Source organism: Crocodylus siamensis, chromosome 7 (assembly GCF_052110815.1).
Source record: "Crocodylus siamensis isolate JL-2025a chromosome 7, ASM5211081v1, whole genome shotgun sequence".
Lineage (NCBI taxonomy): Eukaryota > Metazoa > Chordata > Crocodylia > Crocodylidae > Crocodylus > Crocodylus siamensis.
This window is the reverse complement of record NC_143401.1, coordinates 71,626,925-71,650,428: the sequence shown is the minus strand read 5'-3', so window position 1 is coordinate 71,650,428 and position 23,504 is coordinate 71,626,925. Positions and strand designations below refer to the sequence as shown.

At 40.4% G+C, this 23,504-nt stretch overlaps 1 protein-coding gene across 4 annotated transcripts in view; it reads left to right on the top strand.

The window, feature by feature from the left end:
- Positions 1-23,504, top strand: part of INPP5A (inositol polyphosphate-5-phosphatase A) — a 624,592-nt gene that overhangs the window by 441,371 nt on the left and 159,717 nt on the right. For all 4 annotated transcript variants that reach the window (XM_090057772.1, XM_090057771.1, XM_090057773.1 and 1 more), the window contains exon 7: positions 14,326-14,378. In XM_090057772.1, the coding sequence (XP_089913898.1) occupies positions 14,326-14,378 (53 nt within the window). The remainder of the gene's footprint in view (positions 1-14,325; positions 14,379-23,504) is intronic.

Genomic DNA, 23,504 nt, shown 5'->3' with positions numbered 1-23,504 from the left:
GGGGATAATAAGATCTACTTACAGCACATCAGAGCACCCTCCTAGCTCATTTACAGGCAAATGGCACTTAATGTGTATTAGCCTATTTTAATGCACATTAACAATATAGCATGGGGCACCTATACACGTGCATTGAGGCTGCTCTAAGCATGTCTGCTGGAGCCTGGTAATTGCCACGTTCTTCTCTCATTTCAGTCAGTTAACAATGGTGGGAGCCAAAGGAAAAAACTCTTCATTTTGTTCCTTCTTTCCTTCCATGTGAGAATTCTGTTATTAAAGAACAGGTAGTTCAACTCTGCAAAACTAAACTGCTCACATTAAGAATCAATCAAATCTGTTACTGAATGGCTACATCTCAGATTCACATAGGCTGTTCAGCATTTGGAACAAGTCCACTGATTATATATAGTGAACAATACGCATCACATATATAAGCGTCCCCCACACTGAAAAATGATGGCAGGTACGTTTTAACTAAAGCTTGTTTGACGAACGATAGGTAAATTGCTGCCGCCGCCATTTTTTAGCGCGGGGACACATGTGATGCACATGACACTCCAGGCACTTTTATTAGAGTAGCTCTCAGAGCTGCTCTAACAAAAGCGACCCCCACAAGCCCTGCTGCCTCACCAAGTACATGTTTTAATGATACTTTAATGCACATTAAAGCACAGGTTTTAGCAATGCTTTAATACACATTAAAATATGCTAATGTATATTAAAGCTCACTTGTAGAGGATCCCCATGAGTACCTATGCTCTTTAGTTTATGTGCATTAAGGCAAGCAAATGCATATTTTCTTAGTACCTCACAATGGGAAGGCATTTTTACGTGTGCTTTCAGAGGTGGTACTGGGCAAGCCAATTAGAAGTGCCTGTGCATTATGTGTATCAGTGTTGCCAGGAATCCCCATGCTGAAAAAATGTCAGCAGGGCACTTTGAAATAAAACACGTCCAATAAGCTTTAGTTCAAAGTGCACTCCCATGGAGACTTCCGGCCTAGAGACATGTGGCGATGCTGATGCACATGATGCACAAGGCTGCTGCAGCACATCAATTTCTGTGCTCCAGCAGACTTCCAGCGTATTGAAGCAGGCTCCCCACATGTGTGTAGGAGCCCAGGGGCACTAGATTTAATGTACATTAGCTAAAGCATGTGAATGCACATATAGACACACCCATGGCCTCCCACCCACCCAAACAGTTAAGTTCATGTTTGTGTCTAATTTTGGAGGGGAGGGGAGGGGAGAAGAGGGCTGGACAGACAAAATTACTAACACAGAAGTTTGGTAGCAGCTGTAATACACCTGCTAGCAGGATCAGCCACCTCGTATTTTCCCATCTCTTCTTCTGCATCTTTCAGCCCACTACTAGATTACCTAACATTCAGAAAGGCCTTTTGACCTTCACCCAGTCCATGTTTATGACTGCTTTCTGGCACTGACTAAACATAGACCACTTTTATCAATTTAAAGCACTTTACTGAAAACATCCCATTAAACATACTTGCCTACCTCACATTTCCTTTTATAAACTACATTTGCCAGCACCACTGGAAGAATATAAAGACACCCTGGAAAGGCCTCTGGGGGTGCAGAGCATGAGGTAGGAAAGGATCTCCATAGCTATAAACTGTCTGTGCTAGCAAAAAGAGAACTCTGCACAAAGGACTCACATTTCTGCTGTTTCAGTTTCTGTCCAAGTGATATTGAACTACAAAGAAACTTTTTAGAGTGAAATTAAAGGTTTAAGTAACACAGATTAATTTAAGTGTCATTTGATTAGAAGTGAGAGGAAACAAGAATATTAAATTTTCCAAGCCCATCCTAAACTTTACCCTAAGAAAATTTTCTGCTACTCTCAATGAGGTTTTTATTTTTTTGCCCATGGAATTGGGCCACCAGTTTGTACACCTATGTTTTTGCAGTCCAGGTTATGTATTTTCTACTAAGTTATAGCTGTAAGTTAAGAATGAAATATTAAACTGACACATTTGTTTATAGTTTTTCTGCCATTATACCTTTTAACTTCTAGGGATTGAGTTTATGGATTTCTGAACATTTTAATTATCAAGAAAAGTATTGTGTTACAGAAATAAAGAGTTGTAGATCATAAATTTGAATGTAATAACTTAGGTTGAGGAAACTAATCCATCATGGTCTAAATAATTTGAAAATCGAATATTTAAAGAATAAAGTATCCCTAAGTGGAAATTTCTCTGAAGTTTTGAGAATTAGATAGTGACTTTTAAAAATCCCAAATTAGCAAGTGCTTTATAGTCACTCAGTAGAGTTTTGTTATTCAGTCTTATGTGTACTGTAGGATTATCTAAAGGCTTAATTAGGTTTGGGACCTCATGTTTTGTGCTATATTAATATGTATAATGTTGGAGAGACTCTCAAGAAAGTTTATAATAAATTTGCATCTACACAATGGAATAAATATTTAGACTACTTTAATGTGAATAAGAAAAAGATAACGATAGCCATCAAGAATTTCATCCAATTTTTTTTCTGTTAAAAATGAGTATGCACATGCATGTGTGTCTCTCTCTCTGTATGATATGATTACCAGCTACTGTAAGCACTAAGCAGACTATGACATGCATGGATTAAGGTTTAATGGAAGTCCCCACTTGAGACTTTGAGGGGGAATTCCTTTATTCGGGTAATACAGCATAGGAGGAATTCATGCTGAATGGCAGTTACTGCATCAGTTGCACTTGCCGTTTGTTAGACCAGGTTTCTTTTTTGTTATTCAGTTGTTTCATCTACAAATTTCCCCTTCTTCCTCTTTGAACCATGCTGTTCCTTTAAGAAGCTGCAATTACACTGCAGTCATTGCCACTTTAATCTGTCTTTCCTTCATGCCCCTGCTTTGTATGGTTGAATAAACCCTTGCTGGGTCACTATTTAATTTGATATGGTCCCTCTCAGTAAAATGATGGAGAAAAGATGAATTAAGGCTCTGTGCTAGTCATTATCAATCATGGTTTGTGTGCATTACTTATTGCTCACAGTGCATTTTGACATTAGCCCTCTATAACCTCTCTCTTCATGTTAATGTTGTCTGGAGGTCCTTTTACCCCATGTAGCTGAGGTTATTTATGTAGGTGGTGTTTCTAGAGGGTTTTAAAAGGTCAGCGTGATGTCCCTGGGGACCCTACTCACAAAGAAAAGGCTAACACAATGAAACTGCAAATTTTACAATTGTGAGATTTTTTTAAAAATGAAAAAAAAGACTTGAAGTAAAGATTCTTCAGGTTTCAGCCGCATGTATTATAATGAAAACTCAGTGAAGTAGGATTCAGTACTTAATGGTGTTCATAAAACCAGCATTCACTGCACAAATGTACACATTGGGAAACGCCCATGCTACTGTAAAAGATTTCTGTATTTGCACCCTATAATGGAAAATAAACTAAATTCCTTCTAATCAGCTTGTGTCAATGTAAAATGGCATGAAAGAGAACAAGCCAGTAGAGCAGTTAGCAGACTCGATACTAACATTGTATGCATTTGCACAGCAGCCAGTATAAGAATCTGAAAAGAGGCCTTCAGAGATGTCTGCAAAGAAGTGGATAATGATGCAAAACAGGGCACTCCATATCTTGGGATCTGGGTGTCCCAGCTGGCAAGTGTTTCCCTGACAGTAGTAGGTTTCTATAGCTCTAGCAGTAAAACTATTATGCACATTCACATGTCTGCTGAGGGTGTAATTATTTTATTGGCACTGTCTGCTTCAGGTTAATGATGCTATGTTTTGAAATAGAGGTGCAAATTGTTTTGAAACTAATTTTTAGCTACATTCTGGTTACAGGACACTTTAAGTAATTATACATATTTAAATACTTATTTGGAGTGAATGATTTCATTTTTTAAAATTTGTTTCCAGCTTTTATTTGTAGAGGTACATAATACTTTGCCAAAAAGAAAAGATAGCAACCTGGAGATGATAGCTTAGATGAGGTCATCAGATGTATCACAGACTTTTGACCTCTTCATTTTAAATTATATTTTGCTTTTTAAAATAAATCTTGATGGATCAAAAGCTTAGTAATGCAACATTTTAAGCATACATAAAAATACAAAAGGTACATATGAGAATCAGTACACATTTTCCTTATTTTCTCCACTGAGATCAAATTGAGGCCAACATGGCTGACTGTTACAATTGTTAAATGTTATGGTAAATGTCTAGTAAAAAAACCTTGAAATTTGCTTGTTTTTATTTACCTTCCGATAGTATTTTATGTCATATGCTTACAGCATTTTCTAGAATATCTAATCTAATACAAAATGCTAGTTCACAGCAATAAAATGCATTGCTAAAATACTGCGTTTAGCCCAGGAAGCTTAAAAGGTGGTGATGGACCATATTAGAAACTATTTTTTTTAAATAATTTTAAAATAATCCTCTGATTTGTTTTATTTCTAAGATGGAGCATATGGCAATACCACCCCCAACTGTTGATAACTTAAATATATTTTTGTATAATTTATGGTGCCCATATTTTCTGCATTTTTGATGTTTCTTCAAATCCATGGGAATTTGTCTGGGTGCTCATCCCCCTCATTTAGATAGTGTTGGATTCTTTCAGCCAGCAAGGCCTCGTATTTCCCAAAGGCATAAAGGACTGTTGCTTCTTACCTCCCACACAACAAGATAGAGCTTTATATTATACACCAATTCTCTGCACACTGTGCTAACATTACTTAGAAAAGTAGTTACCTGATTAATTGGTTACTGTATAGAACTGATCATCCCATTGTCCACATATGTATGCGCTCTTTTCATTGAATATGTTTGTTGGCTTAGATGATCATGACCACACTCCAAACAGGGTACCAGTATAGAGGGTGAGGAGGAGAGATCTGTACCTTGTGTAACAGTCCAATGCCTGTTGGCAAGGGGCATTACCAATGCCTGTTCTATCTGGGAGGTATTCTGTCTGTTACTTTTTCTCTAAGCTTTCTGAGAGTGATGGAAGCTCACCTACAATTGTTCTTTCTTGAGACATTAATTCACACTTTTCTGGTCAGCAAGAAGAAGGCTACATCCAGCCTCCAGTACAGACTACCACTGCACTTCCAACTACCATCCCATCATCTCTTTCAGCACCTATATTATACACAATGCTAGGTAAATAGCTGGTGAGCCCAGTACCAGATAAAATACTTCAGATTTATAGTACAAACATCTCAGTTATCATTTGATCACTTGCCCTTTGATCTTTCTGCAACACTGAAGATGCTCACGAAAATGGGTAGTAGTTGGGGCAGCACATTCAAAATTACAAGGTATCAGTATCTGTAATTATCTGGATAACAGACTGATTATATCAATCAGATGACAAACTTGATTCAGTAATTCTGAAGTTCGTTGCCAGAAATCCACACTTTCTCCCATTTTCCTATAGATTTCATAGGGGCACTATTAGATGCCAAATTAGTGTAAAAGCTCATCTTCCATTAAAGAGAAACTAAACAATAATTGGCCTCTTGAACCAGTTTCAGGATCTCTGAAGAGCATTGGTGTGATGCCTCTGAGCTCTAAGACTGATGGCCTTTTGTGCCTTTGTGAGATACTATACCACATTTTAAGTATGCTTTATGCAAGGATGTTTAACATCATGATATCAGCCTAGCATCATATCAGTGTGTAGACATGAAGGTCACACCTCATTCAGCTGATGGAAAGACTCTTGAGGTGTGCAACGGGACACTCTGATCAGCTTCTCTGCCCACACCAAGATTCTGGTGACAGACAAATACACTTAGATCCAGGTTATTTGAAGTTATCTAGATAACCATCAGACACAGGACCTAACCTATATCACACCAGCTAAGGCTTTGTCTGTCTGGGTCTTAAAAACCTGTAAGGATGGAGATTCTGCAACTTCTCTAGGTAACTTGTTCCAGTGCTTACTATCCTCCTTTGAGAGACTTTTTCCTACTGTCTAACCTAAATTTCCTTTGGTGCAACTTGAAACTGTTGCTCCTTGTTTTGTCATCTGCCACCCCTGAAAACAGTCTAACTCCATCCTCTTTGTAACCACCCTTCAGGTAGCTGAAGGTTGTTATTAAATCCTTCCTCAGTCTTCTCCAGAATAAATAAGCTTGGTTCCCTCAGCCTCTCCTCAGAAGTCATGTGCCCCAGCCTGCATTTTAGTTGTCCTCTGCTGGACTCTTCCCCAATTTTTCCACATCCTTTCTGTAATGGGAGGCTTAAAACCTGGATGTGGCACTCCAGATGTGGCCTCACCACTGCTGAGCAGAACAGAATAATCATTTTCCTCAGTCTGCTGGCAACACTCCTACCAATGCAGCCCAGTGTGGTGTTAGCTTTCTTTGCAACAAGGGTACACAGTTGGCTCATATTGAGCTTATTGTCCACAGCAGCCTCCAGGTTCTTTTGTGCTGGTTAGCCAGTCATTGCCCAGTCTATACAGATGCATGGGATTGTTTCATCCTAAGTGCAAGACTTTGCACTTTTCCTTATTGAACCTCATGAGATTTCTTTTGGTCCACTCCTCAATCTGTCAATGTCCCTCTGAATCCTAGCCCTACCCTGTAACATATCTACTGCTTCACCCAGCTTGGTGTCATCTGTAAACTTGCTGAAGGTGCGCTCCATCCTATCTCCCAGGTCATTGATGAAGATATTGAACAAAATCAGCCCCAGAACCAACCCCTGGGGCACTCCACATGATACCAGATGCCAATTAGACATCAGACCATTGAACCCAAGCTCACACTTGAGCCTATCCAGCCAATTTTCTATCCATCTTACAGTGCATTCATCCAACCCATACTTCCTTAGCTGGTTTGTGAGAACATTGTATCAAAAGCCTTGCTAAAGTCATGATATCCTCTGCTCTCCCCACATCCACAAAACCAATCATTTCATCACAGAAGGTAATCAGGTTGGTCAGGCTTGACTTGATCTTGGTGACTGACTGTTCCTACAACCACCTTTTCCAAGTAATTAGAAATGCACTTGGACCTGCTCCATGTGAGAAGGACTTGCTCCATGATTTTTCCAGGGACTGAAGTGAGGCTGACTGGGCTGTAGTTCCCCAGATCCTCCTCCTTCCCTTTCTTAATGATGGGAACTGTATTTGCCCTATTCCAGTCATCTGGGACCTCTCCCTATCACAATAAGTTTTCAAATACAATGGCCAGTGGCTCAGCAGTCACATCAGCGAACTTCTTCAGCACACTTGGGAGCATTGCATCCCATGGACTTATACACATTCAACTTTTATAAAAAGTCCCTAACGTGTTCTTTCACCACTGTCAGCTGTTCACCTCCTCCCCAAATTGTGTTGCCAGATGCAGTAGTCTAGTAGCTGACCTTGTCTGTGAAAACAAAGGTAAAAAAAGTATTGAGTACTTCAGCCTTTTCCACATCATCTGTCATTAGGTTTCCTCCCCCAGTCAGTAAGGGATCCACAGTTTCCCCAATCTTCTTATTTTTGACATACATGTAGAAACCTTTCTTTTTACCCTTCATGTTCCTTGGTAGCTGCAACTCCAGTTGCACTGAGGCCTTCCCAATTTCATCTCCACATGCCCGAGCAATACTCTTACACACTTCCCTAGTTGTTTGTCCAAACTTCTTGTAAGCTTCCTTTTTGTTTTTTAGCTCATTGAAGTGTTCCCTGCTAAGCCAAGCTAGTCTTCTGCCATGCTTGCTAATCTTCTGTGCATCAAGAAAGTTCATTCCTGCACCTTTAGTAAGGTTTCTTTAAAATATAACCAGCTGTCCTGGACACCTTTCTCCCTCAGACTGACCTCTCTGGGAGATCCTGCCCATGAATTCCCTGAGTGAGTCAGACTTGGATGGATCTCTGAAGCCTGTAACAAACAGTATCACTCTCAAATTGGGGTTGGCAGCCACAAACAGATTTGTCGGGAAACTGACTAGACCTGTTACATGTACACCATGATCCAGAGGATTGACAGTTGCCTACCAAGCTACCTTTAAAGCTCCAATAATACCAAATTCAGCCTACTTTGCTTTCTATATCAATGCAATTTGTGTAGATTTAAACTTCATACCGAAGTAAAAAAGCAATTGCTGTCCTTGCTGACTCAATAAATGCCTTGAAAGAAGTCTCCTTAATGACCTTAACATGAGGCCTTGAACATATTAATTGTTATCATCATCTTCCTTGCACTATAGTTTTAAAAATTAGATTCTTTATTGGTATCATTTCAGTATTACATTTCATCATGCAGAATATCTAAAGATGAAATCCAGGTCCTGAAGTACCTGGCAAGATTCCCTATATTTGCCATATTAAATTTCCTTATCTGCCATAGCCACCAGGTACTACTATTTTCCTTCAGGATATTCAGCCATGCTTGACTAAAAGTCTTGTTCAGTGCCTTGCCCCAACAACAGTGTTTCATAGTTACCTATATGACGAATGGAATGTGTCATCTCTCCATTTTAAAGATAGTTGGACAGTCTCAATCATTCATTTAAAAGTACTAATACTATCATTGCCGGCTCATCCTCTGCTTACACCCGTGAGGTGTCTATCCAAGCAGGACCACTCACCATCAAGGTTTCCACCAGGTCCTGGTTTGAAGTTGTGGGGACTTGCACATTCCTTTGAGTGACAGCTGGGTGTGGAGCACCTGCAAGGTGACCAGTGCCTCCTGGTGATGAATCTCAGGGAGCAGGTCAGAGAGCTAAGAAAGCGGGTAGTGAGGCTCCAAAGCATCCTCAGCCATGTGTTCATTGATTTGATGCTGGATGTGACCTCTAGGACAGCCAAGGAAGGACTGCCAGAGGTGGCACTGGAAATAGAAGAGAACATGGACTCCCAAGAAGGTGGAAGCTGGAAACTTCTGACCTCTGGCAGCATACAGAAGTCTTTATCCACACCTGCATCAGTTTGCCTGGAGAAGATATGTTGGGCCCTGACAACAGAGGAGAAGGAGCACATTCCACCAAATGTTGCTATCCTTGAATGCATGAAGAAGCAGAAATGAAAAGTAGATGTTAAAAAGCACAGGGGTTAAGACATTGGTATAACGAATATTTACCAAATTATCCAGAATACTCTTGGACCTTTTAAGTATATTAACTTATATACTGAGGCTTGAATCATCTTGTAAAAACAGTTCTTACAAATTCCAACTCAGGAAAATAATGTATATGACATGGATATTTCTTTTAGTAATATTTCCCACTTAAACTTGGCTTCATGGCTTCATACTGGAATATCAACAACATGCAACTATTTGAGATGGTCCTTCAACATAATTCAGGCTAAAAATATTGGGATAATGAGAAAAGCATTATATACTGACATGCAACAGTGACACAAACATAATCTGATTTTACAGAATGGGATTTTTTTTTACTTGGTAGCTGTTCTGATCAGAACTAATGTATATATATCTCCAAATAATTAAATCTTGAGGAATAAAGTAAAGGTATAATTTATCACCAGTCTTATTTGCAATACACTCCCTAGCCATTCTTCTTTAAAAAAAGAATCAAAGATCATCACAAGCATAAAATGTGCTACCAAATCTTGTTGTAGACTAATGGCCTGGTGAATCATCTTAGCCTCAAAAGAGAGATTTTTATAAATCCAACAAATGTTTGATCATTTCAGAATTCCATCAGGTTTGTATAAAAATATATTAGATAGGCAGCTACCATTAAATAGAATTTTTTTCTATATTTCTATCATAAATATTCTCTTACTCAATAATTCCCATATAAAATAAGATCTCTTAAATTAAAAACCTTGTAGATGAAGAACTATTTAAAGCTACTTTTATTAACTACTTACAGAGGCTAACCAAAGATTAGAAAGATGGGATGAATTACCACTATAGTCTCATTAAGTGGATTACTAGTATTAATATTATAAATCTCCCAAAAGTCAAGTGCGTCTCCTCAGATCTGCTTTTTGGATTCCCTGAACTCTTCTTTAAACAGAATGATACTATTCTCTCTCTAGCTGGGATAAAATCACAGATTGTAAAACTTTCTATTGAAAAGGCCTCAATGTAATTGTCAATTCACAATTCCATGTATAGTCAACACTCATTTGAAGCAGCATCAAGTATGAGTAGCAATCTCTTACCAGCAACATTTACCCTGAGAATACGTTCCATACCATGTATTCAGATGTTACTCTTTATATCTGCAACAGACACCTAGAAGCGATATAGCAGTGACAGTAGCAATCCCTTAATTTGAGGATGATCTCTGCCATGGCTTATTGATGGTCTGAGGTGCCAGAAGAATCCAGTCTTTCAGTCACAGACCCATCCACAGAAGCTGCAGGTCTTTCTGCAAGGAAGAGGAGGCCATAGGCAGGATTTCTCTCCTTTTCCCTCCTCCGCTGTCTCTTCTCTGCCTCAAGAGCAAGACGCTTTACCTCAAAATGGTTTGCCATTTAGTTGAGGTTGCGGTGCCGTGGGTTAACAAAGAGCTCCTCCTAGCTCCTGATGTCAGCATTTGTTTTTTTGAGATATGGTTTCAGCGTGTCATTGTAGCTTTTCCTCTGGCCACCATGAGGTCTCAGGCCACCGAGACCACTACTAACATAGCAACATAGAACAAGACACTGACATTGCTACTAATGGCCATTTACTTTACCCCATAAAGCCCTGGTGCCAGAAGGGCACAGAGCCTTATCAAGTAAAATGAGACTCGGAAAGTCCCCTCCTGAAAATACCTGATGCATGTATAGCAGTCAAGTGTAAATTACAGAGACATTGTTCAAATCACAAATAGAAAATGAAAGAAAGAATTCAGTGTGCAATTACTTGCATTACTAAATGTATATTTTGATTAATTGGATAAGTACTCTTGAAATTTTTACTATTCTGAGTGGAGCACTTCCTTGTTTTTCTAGTTGCTGAAATGATGCAGAGCAGTAAAACTACAAGAAGTATAAGAGAGTGCACTCTTTATTAGTATGCTTTTGCCAAAACTGTATCTCAGTTAAGTTGCTTATATGAAAGATACTTCATAGAGCTGCTGATAAAATTCATATTCTGTGTAGGTATAGAATTGAGATTGTAGAGGTATTTAAAGACTTTTCAATCTATAGATGAGAAAGTGGACGCATTTTTATTTTCTCTTCAGTTTGTAAACACTAAGTAATTTTATATAGCAGTCATTTCTCTTAACTTGAAAATAGATCAATGAAAGTAACTCAGTTTATGAATTCTGTTTATGGATTTGAATAGGGAAAAATCTATGTAAAGAAGCAGCTTTTATTTTTAAGCTTCTGAGTTGTTCAGTTCAGTGTGATAAATATTTTTAAATCTTTCTAAACTTATTTTTGAGTGGGGGCCACAGTAAAGAGTCCATATTAGGTTTGGTTGCTATTGATTTGTAGCTGTAAGAACAAGGGGAGGTTGCTTTCTGTCTTCCTAAATGATCTGGATGCAATGAAACTAGACATATTCTATAAAAAAGAAGTAAAAAAGAGGACGATAGTCATCTGAAGGATAAAAATAGTTTGCTTGCGCTTGGTTAGGCACTCATTTACTTATGAAGGGCTCTGGGGTGTGGCTAGAAAATTTCATCTACAGCATTGTATTTTTAGTAGGAGGATAGACTGCACCTTGGAGGGGGACATCTTTCAAAAGCTGTATTCTTCGCCTCATGAGAGGCCAGAAGAATGATGACTTCAATTCTGAAGGATGTTGTGTAATGGCTAATAGCTATTTTTTATAAATAGTTGCAGTATTTTGCCATAAAATCATTGGCCTCATCATTTAAGCTTGTCTGGGGCAATACTCATGATCAGGAAACAGTAGCCAGCATCACAGTTGCTGTAGCAGTGAATAAATAGGATTCAAAATCATGACTTTTGGGAGGAGGAATTTATTTATGACAACAACATTGTAAGAGCAAAGCTGATAGAATCCTTTTGCTCTGCTGGAAGTCCCATACTTTGGCAGTAGATTTTGTAGCTTAGGGACGTTGCGGTTATGAGACTTGTAACATTTTAGCATTATTTAAATTTTCTTCAACTTTTATAGAAATATTAGGTGACTTTTACAGACAAAAAATAGTTTTCCAGGCCATCTCATTCATTGTAATTCTGTATAGATGTTGATGCCGCTTCACAATTTTAGATAAATTTACAAACATTCCACCATATTTATTCATGATACTTAAGTTTTTTTCTTTTCCTTTGGGGACAAGCTATCCCAGTTTAATTTTCTTTCAAATACAAATTACCTTATTAGTTTCCTGTTGGTGCTCATGGAAAAAAGTAACATTTTTTTTCAAGTAGCATTTATTTTAAAATATGGTAGTGGAGGGGATAAAAATAGCTCAGTTTCAATCTGGATACTGAGCAACAGTAAACGTTTACAGGAAACGTTTACTGCATAGTTGACTAATTAACTGTGTAGTAAACATCTCAGTGTCTACACGTGCACCCCTATTAGGGTGCACAAAACTAATAAACTTTACAAGTACTACCCAGCTACAGAGTTTGTTGTGCAAATAGTGCATCGATAGACACTAACCAGTTGGCTGGGGGACAAGGATGCTTCAGTGTGGGGGCTGCCTGCTGGCTATCCCCACACTGAAGTACCCTTGTACCACAGCCAGCCCCTCTGCAGCACATTGAGTCCAGTTCCAGCAGTCCCAGTCTTTCAAGCTGACCCCCTGGTGCAACCTGGATCAATGTGATGTGGTCCGGGCGCACATGCAGATGCACACCTGGAGCAATAAACTGCAGAGCCCCCTAATGCCCAGTGTTTTCTTTCAGACCTGTTTGCATAGTTCATAGTAGTTACTGTATTTACCTGAATAGAAGAGGACCCTGATTATATGATGACCTCCGCCTCAATAATTAAATTTTATATTTGGAAAATTTGTTATAATTTTCCCAGGTGTAACATTGTAATTATTGAAGGTTGCCTTGAATTTGCTCATCCCCCTCTATTCCAGCGGGGAAAATAAATCTGGAGGACCAGATAGCCCCTTTGCTCTCTGCTTCCCCCTGGCAGTCCCTTTCCCTTCTCCTTACTGTCAGACCCTGCTCTCTCTAAGCACACAGAAGTGAGGAGCAGATTTGGAAGTAATAACCTTAAAATTAAACCTAGCTATAGAAATTTGCCTATAGTAGTCATGTATTTAGTTCCTTCAGAATTAATGCATGCTACCTTTTTTGAAACTGCAGCAAGTTTTAGCAGAGGTACTCCATAACCACACTTTTAAGCAGCACTTACACCTTTTTAGATGCATATGTAGTACAAATGTTTTAAACTATGCATAATATTAATCAAAAGCCAAAGGCTTATAAATTATCATGTAGTTCATTGGGCTGGGTGCCACCAAAGGTAATAGCATTTAATGTCATGGTGACCCCACAGCTCAGCACTGCTCAGTATTTGTGTATACTTCAGATAGCACCCACAAAAGAAGCCATGTGCTAATTAGCCCGTGCTCATGACTGAAACCAGGTGTTCTTGTCACAAAACCTGAAATGCTCCAAAAATTTATATGCAGATGAGGCACAGGGCAACGTATGTGCCAGGCTGAGAGGAAACAGAGGGATTCTGGGTGAACTGTTTTGGGCTGCATTTCATAACGTTTGCCAGGCATTTAATACTGGTGAGGAAACAGGAATCGTTGGAAGTGGGTAAGAAAGGCACAGTTCAGATGTGGGAGTAAAAAAGGAGCTCAAAATGTGTATAGTGTAGTGACTCACCATGACTTGAAAAAGAGTTGGCAGTGAGAGAGACTGCATTTAAAGAACACTACTATACGTCTTATTCAGCTGGGCTGCAATAACCTGTCTTTGTGTATAGGTTCTCAGCATATCAAATGTAGCAATTTTGGCACCACAGGGAGGGTGTCAGGGCTGGCTCTGGTCCACCTGGTGCTAGTGCCACTTTCCTGCAGAGGGAACACCCGCCTGTTTTTTTAAGAGCCACATACAAAAAAGGGTTCTCATCAGTATGTTTTCCCAATGTGAGCCACTTGTTTTATAGTCATGTTCAGCATTGGCTGCATTTAATCAGCTTCACAGTCAATCTCCATTGCTGAGCATGTGTTGTTCTGGCAACAATTTAATGATAGATAACCGTATTTAGTGAGATTTCCTTGTATACAATTATAAGATGAGGGGCTTTTTCCCCATGCCAGTGGGGGGCAGAAATTGTCTTGTATTTAACTAAATACAGTATGTTGTATAAAGCTTGCTTTACTTTCTTAATACAGTAATTTAAATGCACTCTTGGTATAAGTTGGTTTGATTGTACAAAGTAGTTAAATTATTTTCTTAAGGTGAGTGATTTAAATTGCTTATTTATTTTTCAGTGTAAGTGGTCCAGAAAAGGCTTCATTCGAACAAGATGGTGCATTACTGATTGGTATGTTGTATCTTACTGTTTTGTTTGTTATGTTATGTACATGTGCTGTTAGAAAATTTTTAGCAAATCAATTAGCTCACTCACAATAAAGAATAGAATGTTTATAAAACAAGTCATGCTTAGTTTTATTATGTGCACATAATGCTCAGTAAGTTGTAAATTGTGAGTAGTAAAACTCATTTTAATAAAATCTATTTAATAAATGTGATTTTAATATTTTCATGTGTCTGCCATTACAGTGATCAAGAAAATTAGATCTGTGAAACACAAGCATCCAAACAGTTGTATGTTTATGAAAAATATACCATTCTTCACATGCTCGTTGAAGCATGCTGGGGACTGCATGCTTAGGGACGACCAACCCGGTTTCATCAGTGGCAGGTCCTGTCAGACCAACCTGGTGTCCTTTTACGATCAGATCACCAAATCATTAGATGCAGGGGTAGCAATGGACATAGTCTTCCTGGACTTCCGGAAGGCTTTCGACACATGTCTCTCACCCCATTGTCATCAAGAAAATGGGGGACCGCAGTGTCGACACCCACACAGTCAAATGGGTCGCCAGCTGGCTGGAGGGCCGCACCCAGAGGGTGGTAGTGGATGGGTCCTTCTCAACCTGGAAGGATGTGGGGAGTGGGGTTCCGCAGGGCTCGATCCTCAAGCCTGCACTGTTCAACATCTTCATCAGTGACTTGGAGGAGGGGGTGAAAAGCACCCTGTTCAAATTTGCTGATGACATTAAGATGTGGCGGGATGTGGGCACGCTAGAAGGAAGCAACAGGCTACAATCAGACCTAGACAGGTTACAAGGGTGGGCAGACGAGACTAGGATGGGATTCAACACAGACAAGTGCAAAGTGAAGCACCTGGGGAAGAACAACCGGCACCATACCTACAGGTTGGGGAACTCCCCTATTGTCAGCACAGAGGCGGAAAAGGATCTGGGGGTCGTCATTGACTCCAAGATGAACATGTGTCGGCAGTGTGGAGAGGCAGTCAGGAAGGCCAACCGTACCTTGTCATGCATCCACAGATGCATCTCGAGCAGGTCCAAGGAGGTGATCCTCCCCCTCTATGCAGCACTGGTCAGGCCGCAGTTGGAGTACCGCATCCAGTTCTGGGTGCCACACTTCAAGAGGGATGTGGACAGCATGGAGAGGGTCCAGAGGAGGGCCACTCACATGATCAGGATGAGAGGCTGAGGAACCTGAACCTGTTCAGTCTCCAGAAGAGAAGGCTGAGGGGGGATCTAGTGGCCTGTTATAAACTAGTCAGGGGGGACCAGCAGGCATTGGGGGAGTCCCTGTTCCCCTGAGCACTGCCAGGAGTGACAAGGAATAATGGTCACAAGCTGGCAGAGGGTAGATTTAGGCTAGATATCAGGAGGCGCTACTTCACAGGGCGGCTAGCATCTGGAACCAACTTCAAAGAGAAGTTGGTGCAGGCTCCTATCCTGGGCGTTCTTAAGAGGAGGTTAGATGAACACCTTGCTGGGGTCGTTTGACCCAGTATTCTTTCCTGCCATGGCAGGGGGTTGGACTAGATGATCTACTCAGGTCCCTTCCGACCCTAGAAACTATGAAACTATGAAATAGTCATTATGAGCTTAATTAAATGTCCCCTGAAATCCGTGGAGAGATTTTTAGTGGACAGATTTTCACTGTGTATTAAGCCCAGACAGATTTCCATCAGTTTCTATTACATATTCATATAGATAAGTGTGCACATGCATTTCCACAGGGACAAATAGCAGCAACACATAGTTGTGACACTGCTGCTTGTCCCCCAGGAACACCCATACAGGTGTGCTCTGGCACCTGGCAAGTTGCCCTAGGTAGGGAAAGGAGGCTGGGGCCAACACCTTACCTGGGGTCCTGTGGGCCTCCTGGGGCTCCAGTGGCAGCAATCCAGTGTACAGAACCTGGCCAGCAGCTTCAGCCAACCTGGCTTTGGTTTCAGGCAGCATGCGCTGCCACCAGGTGCACCACCCTCCTTTTTTCTACCATTGTTTTTTTTGACACTCGGATCTCCTGGTGTCATAAACCCCACTGTGCTGCAATTTAGCAGCACAGTGAATCCCTGCATGTGCAGCACATGTGGTTTACAGTGCCACAGGTGGGTCTGCAGTACTGCATACTGCCTGTGTGCGCTTGTATGGATGTGCCCTGCAATACTTACATTAAACTGAGCCAGTCACCTTTATATGTAGTATTTAGACTTATTTCCCTACTTTAGGCCTATATCATTGCCTATCCAGTGCTGATAAAATATTTAAAAGCATAGATTCAAAGCTGTGCAGTTTGCTGTTATCTGTAGAATTAATTAGCATTTATATACAAGTTAGAAAAGATTCTTTCTACTTAAAAAAAATTAAAAAGAATGGAGAGGTTTAGCCTTCAGAGATGTCTCTCATTTTAAATAAATTATTATTAGTGCTATTCATTTAGAATGGTGAATATTTAAAATGTTTTGTGATGTTTCCTTTTCAGACTGTTTAGGAAAAAGTCAAAGGGCTCATCCACAAAGAGAGAGGCCTGTGAAATAAGATAGGGTGTGAATTTACGGTGGATTAGCTATTCTGCAGTTATCTCTGATTTAGGCATCCTTAATCCACAGTAAATGTGATGTAGTTTACTCAGCTGTCAGAGTGAATATATGCGTTCCACTCAAGGGTTTCTTCCAGAGTACTTTAAATTCACACCCTAGTTTATTTTGCAGTAACTTCCCCACATAGATAAACCCAAAGAGAGTTTATGGCTGTATAATCCAATAGGAATTAGTAACTTGTTCTGGAGTATTGCTGTTTAGAAAATAATGCAAACATTTAGAAACTTGTCAATATCTGTCTTTATGATAGTTCACAATGGGCAAATGAAGTTTAACCTAGTGTCAATTATGTGATCTGCTTGAAAAGTTTTAGGAAGCTGCCTCTGTTTGGCAATCAATAATATTAATTAATTACATCACAGCAATGGCATGATATCATGTGATGGGTGTTGTATAACAGGCCTGTGATAGATAAAGTGACATGGTTAAAGTATTTTTTCCATTATAACTTGATAATATTGCCTAGGTTAGCCATTCGTTGCAAAAGGGTCACACATCTAAAATAAACTTCAGGACAGGTTGAGTTTTGACCTCGTCAAAAAGTCAATGTTAACATTTTTTTCACCATTTTCTCGGGTTTTTTGGTGTCTTAGCTTGCTTCTCTCTAATACACTGCTTTGTATACTCAGAACTGTGTAAAGCAATAGTGTCAGAACAGAGCAACAATATGCCATATTTTCTTGCATACAACACACCCCCAAATATTATATGCACCTTATTTCTGAAAGGCAGAATGAACGAAAAAAAGATTTGTTCTTAGTTAAAATTTCATGAAGCAAGGACAGAGCCTAATCTTCAACTGATTTGCCCTCCCTTTCCTGTATAACTAGACCTGAATCCCTAGCTGTTGCTATCCATTGGTTTCTATGGTGGATATATGAAAAGAGCTAGAGTCTGAGCTAAAGAAGCTGTGAAATTAGGGAAACCAGGACTAACAAGCAGACAACAACATTCCCTAAGGAAAGTTAGCTTGAATAGTGGAACATCAAGACCATTAACACCTGTGAAGAACAGTAAGCCATTAAGTCAGTTGATTCCCTCAGCTGAACTAGAAATACCATAGCTGCTGCACTGTAGAGAGGGAATCCCAGGCAGAAGATCAACTTCCCTGCTTAGTAAATGCATCTCAATTTTGGGCATCTAATATTTGGGAGATGGTCATTTTGCATGTGAGAAAATACATTGTATACCAAATTCATATGTGCAAAAGAGGAACGTTGGTCTTTGCCTACAAATTTAATCTCTCCCACTTGCCACTGACTTAGAAGTCCTGGAATCTTATCACGTTATATATGCTGTGTGACCAAATAACTCTTCAAGTTAATGTTACAGTTATAAAAGTAGAAAACAAATTACTTTTTCTATTCTGTGGAGCTCTAGAATCTAATAATTTCAGATTCTAAAACAAGGAGAGTTTGATTTTAAATTGTGACAACATTTAAGTTAGTGCCTATCTACCCTACCTTTAAACCTTCATAGGATATGATCTTTAAGTGCTGAATATCATTCTTGCTTTTTCTGTTCAGCCAAATTAAAATGTTTAACATAAACACTTCCTGGAAAATGGAGACGATAACTTTTCTCTTTATGTAAACACTGGCCTGGCAAAATAAAACAGGCAACTGTTAAATAAGTCTGTTGCTTTTCAGTCGTTTAAATATACCTGGCATAATGTGTGATGTAGAGATCATCCAGGTGTAAGGAAATATGGCATCCAGATGTAGGGATATATTGCAGAAAATATTTAACACCAGTTGTTGATAACTAATGCAGTATTACTTTAAAGGCCTTTCTCTGAGTATTTTGGAGTCATGCTCAGAATAAGCATCATCCAAAGATGGATTCAAATTCAAAGACAGCCACTGAAAATAAATAATCATGGGAGAGAATAGACTATGTTGCTGATTTTGATTTGATTAGATATACAGTGTGTTAAATTTTGTAATGTTATATGTTACTTGCCTTTATGGCCACTTCCAAAGTAACAAGATCAAATTTGTGCTGCTGCAGCACACACCCCTGCACATGCCATTTGTTGCAGGCAGTGCCCAGCTACTCCTGGTTCCTGGCCAGGCTGCAGGAGAGGGCTAGCAGAGGCACAGAATGCATCAGCATGGGGATAGCTGATGGGCAGCCCCTGTGCTGAGACACCCTGCACCCCAGGCAGCCAGGGAGCAGCATGCAGAGACGCAGTCTCCCCCATCTCCATTCACTGCAGAGCCCCTGCACTGAGGTACATTTTGCCTCAAGACAGTTGAACAGGTAGCCCTAGGCTGGTGTTCCTCTGTTTCCACATGCCTCAGCTGAGGCACATGGAGATGGGGGAGGTCCTGCACCGAGGTACACTGCATCACAGCCAGCTGGGAAATCCCCCACGCTGCAAGTTAGCAGCACCATGCACAATTTAACGTGCAACGTGTGCAGCATGGGCGACTGGTGCCTCCTGAGTCATGGGGGGTACATGCCCCTCCCAGCAGTCAGTCAGCACCCGGGGAGGGGTGGGTCCCCCACAGCCAGTCTCGCTGACCTCGGGCTGGGGGGGGGGAGTGTTCCCTGCGGCCAATCACACCTACCGGGAAGCATAAGCGGCCCTCCTGGAAGTGCCAGCAGTGCTTCTCCAGGCACCTCCACTCCCTGGCCAGCATGCGCTCATGGTGGGGGCACCGGTGCTCCTGCCTGCCCCCCTGCCTGTCACCTAAGTGGGGACCGCTGGCTGTCAGGGGATGAACCAGCGCCCTCTGGGGGTGCACATGGAGCCCAATGCACACCTAACGCATCACCACTGATGCGCGGTTTGTGGCGGCACAAACAATAAGCGCCTGCGCAACTGGACGCACCCTGTATAGCCATTTGGTAATGGGGATGAGAGTGAGGAGGTCCCACTGCCCTTTGCATAATCTGCATAAGGACAAAACAGAATTGCAGTTACTAAGCTCAGACCAGTACCTGCCTATTCTTGAGAAGCTTTACCAAGGTTTCTAAAAGAGGCAGGGTATAGGGGAAAAATGCCTGTAATTAAATAGTTCTGAAGTCATAGTTATCTATTTAAGAATCTGCTCATTGTTTGCTAGGTGCTTAAATCTAGGGAATGTGATTTACTTAAAACTGTCTAATTTAATGATGGTTTATACAGTTAATTTTATCCAAGAGCATTTACAAGCTTTTTCCATTGTACATTCTGAAAAAAAATTCTACTTTTTACACACAAAAACTCTATGCTGGAGACTAACAGGTACTATACATACAAGTATAGTTTGTATATGCATGCAGCTGGTCCAGTAAGAGATCACGGACAAGAATCCTTGCCTCTAGGATTTTTCCTAGACCGTCACAGCAACAATATCACTTCAGTTTGTCAGTTAGTCAAAGTTCATCTGGTTTCCAGTTCATGGGAAATAAAAGCTTACTGAGGCCCAGCAGCATTCACAAGGGTTCTAGTCAGAATTTGTTGTTTTGCCACAATCGCCTTAAGACAAGTAATCATTAGCAGAATTTTAAAGGGGAATTAAGGAACTGGTTGAGAACTATATAGATCACAATGTATCTTTTCTGGACTAACCTATTTTCTCATCATCTGGTGTGCCTCCAATGAATCAAACCAAGTTTGGCTCCCTTGCCTGCAAAAAGAAAAGAAAATATCCACTCTGCTTCAGATATTAGGGAAAGATACCCTGGAGAATACAAACTGTCTCACTCAGTTTGTTTGAGCATCAGATGTACTTTGCTTTCCTCTCTTCAGCAGATTAGCTAGGAAGAACATGGTCAGGATACTTCTGATAGGGCTCCTCTACACATGCACATAAAGCCGTAATGGAGTGTAATGCGCAATACACACAATTGCGCTTCCTGCCATGCCATTCACGCAAGGTACTTCAGTTGGGAGCCCCCCCCCCACCTGAAAGGGCTCCCAGCTGCAGGGGAGACCCTGAAACACATGCAAATTAAAGCTGGATAGCAACCAGCCATAAGGTTAGTACACATTTTTTATGTTTAACTTTATAGCTAGTTGGACTTCAATGTTGTAACGTATGCATATGTAGCTGGTCTCAGTTAATTTCACAATACATGTAATGTGTAGAGGGAGCCATAAGGAGCTGATAGTCTCCTCTGCTAGATATATTTCTCAGTTGTATGAAGGATAAGTTTATAGAAGGCCTTATAATGAAGAATCTAGTGTAGTAACCACATTGAAATTAAAACTGAAAAATTTGAGCTTAACAGGAGAAACCTCCAGCTGTTTGCTTAATCAGGTAAACCATGTCCAGAGTCTGTTATCATATCTGGGAAATGTTGGGGAATTCAATACAAATTAAACTTTAAAAATCAGTCCTTTCCAAAGGTTGTCTCAGATTTTTGTTTGGCTTAATTGTGCGTCTTGGATTCCACATCATACAAATCCAAACCTTGGCAGCTCAAAGCTATCTTTTGATAAAAATAGTTTAGAGTCTCTTTCACACATCTCTAGATTTTTGAAGGCTGTGACTAATCAGTGTACTGTTTAAAGCAGATTTTTGCCAGCTGGGGTCTGCTGATCCAGCATATAATGAGCAGCCTTTTTTTTAAATCAGTGTCTACCTCATCTCTGTTTCCTTTCAGTTTAGGCCATTTGTTTTTTTATTTACAATCACTTTCACTGGACGGGTCAGGAAGTTAAATATATTTGTTTTTAAAAGCCTTTCCTTCAACTTTTTCCAGACAAAATTGTATTCAGAACAGCTGCTGATCTCTATTATTTCAACCCAGGTGTCAGTCTTATAAACCAACTCATTTTCAAGACCCCAGAAGGCTCGACCTGGATTGTTACTGGATGCAGTTACTTGTCCATATGCTCATCCTCACTGTGGGTGCTTATGTGCCTTAGCATTCAAGCTTTTTTTGCCTTAGCAGTACCTGCAAAGTACTTGCAATACCTGCAGACCCTGTCAGGTCTTCTATTCTGAGAAAGAAAAGAGCTTGAGACTCCGCTGAGTGACTCTTTATCTTCAGAGCAAGTCCATGGGGGATCGTGATGCAGTTTGACGTCATACATCCTCTGGCACCAGATATGTCAGGAAAACCATTCCTGGTGTGTGCTCAACTAGTTCCTTTGACAGGCCACAGTTCTTAAGTAGTTCCTACAGGAGATCCCTGCTCTGGGTCTCCAGATGATTGCTGGCCATCATGCAACAGAGAATTCTGGTTTTGTTAATGTCATTAAGGGATCCCAGAACTCTGCATCTAGTCCCAGACCCTGTCAACCAGGATGGAGGGAAACATATACCCTCTTGTTTCACAGCTTCAATTTTGGATGGCTCCTAGGATTAGAGGATGACCTGCCTCCATTGGAGACATCCTAATTCACAGACAAAAGGACTAAACTAAATGTGTTCATCTAACTCTGCTATTCCCATTCATAAGATGGTGCGTGCCACTCTGCTAGTGATTCAGAAGCCACTCTGCTGGTGATTCATGTAGTCCAACTCTTGAAATATTTGGTTGATCTTAAATATGCAGGTTTCTCATCAGCTGCTATCGCAGCCCATTATCATCTAATTACAGGTAAATGTGGTTTTTTCAGACAGCAGCCCTGAAATTCCTCTACGATTTTCCAAAATCTGTCTTCCAGTAAAGGAGGCTGTCCCACAGTGGGATCTCAGTATGTTTCTCATGCCTTTAAATCCATGGCAGTGTGCTCCTTCTTTGCCTTTCCATGAAAATGTCTTTTCTGAGCCTATTACTTCAGTGTGGATGGGAGGTAAAGTCCAGGCCCTTTTGTCAAATCATCTGTATCCTTCTGATCAGGTAATTTATCCTTTAAGACCCACCCCAAGTTTCTACCCAGAGTGGTCATAGATTTCCACCTTAGCCAGCTTGTCAGTATTCTTTCTTAACCCTCATACCTCTGGATGTGAAGAATTATTGCAAGTGTTCTGTATAAAAGGAGTTTTGTGATTCTCCCTTCACAGACAAAGTCTTTCAGAAGTTTCCACAGCTCTTTAGCCAAGAAATCCAAGTTGTAGTGCTATTAGCATAAACAGGTGAATATCACATTGTGTCAAGTTGTGTTACAAGACTGCCAAAACAAAACTGCCTTCTGTAGTCAGAGCTCATTCCACCAGAATCCATTTACAGCCTACCTACACAATTTATGAGCAGCTAGAAAGTAAGGTGATAACAAACACCACAAATTTGTCAAGACTGGATCATGTCAAACCAATCTAATTTTCTACACTGTCAGGATAAGGTCTACTGTACTTTCAGGAATCAGTAGATAAGATGTATTTTGACTTTAGAAAGCCTTTTGACAAGACCCCATATATGACATTCTCATAAGCAAACTATGGAAAGCAGTCAATGGAATCACTATCAAGTGGGTACATGACTAGTTAAAAATACATCCAAAGAGTAGTCTTTTCCGATTTACCACAGGGGTCTGTCCTGTTCAATATTTTCATTAATGACTTGGATGATGGAACAGAGAATACACTTACAAATTCTGGGTGACACCCTTCCCATCAAGTTGCAAGCACACCAACTGAC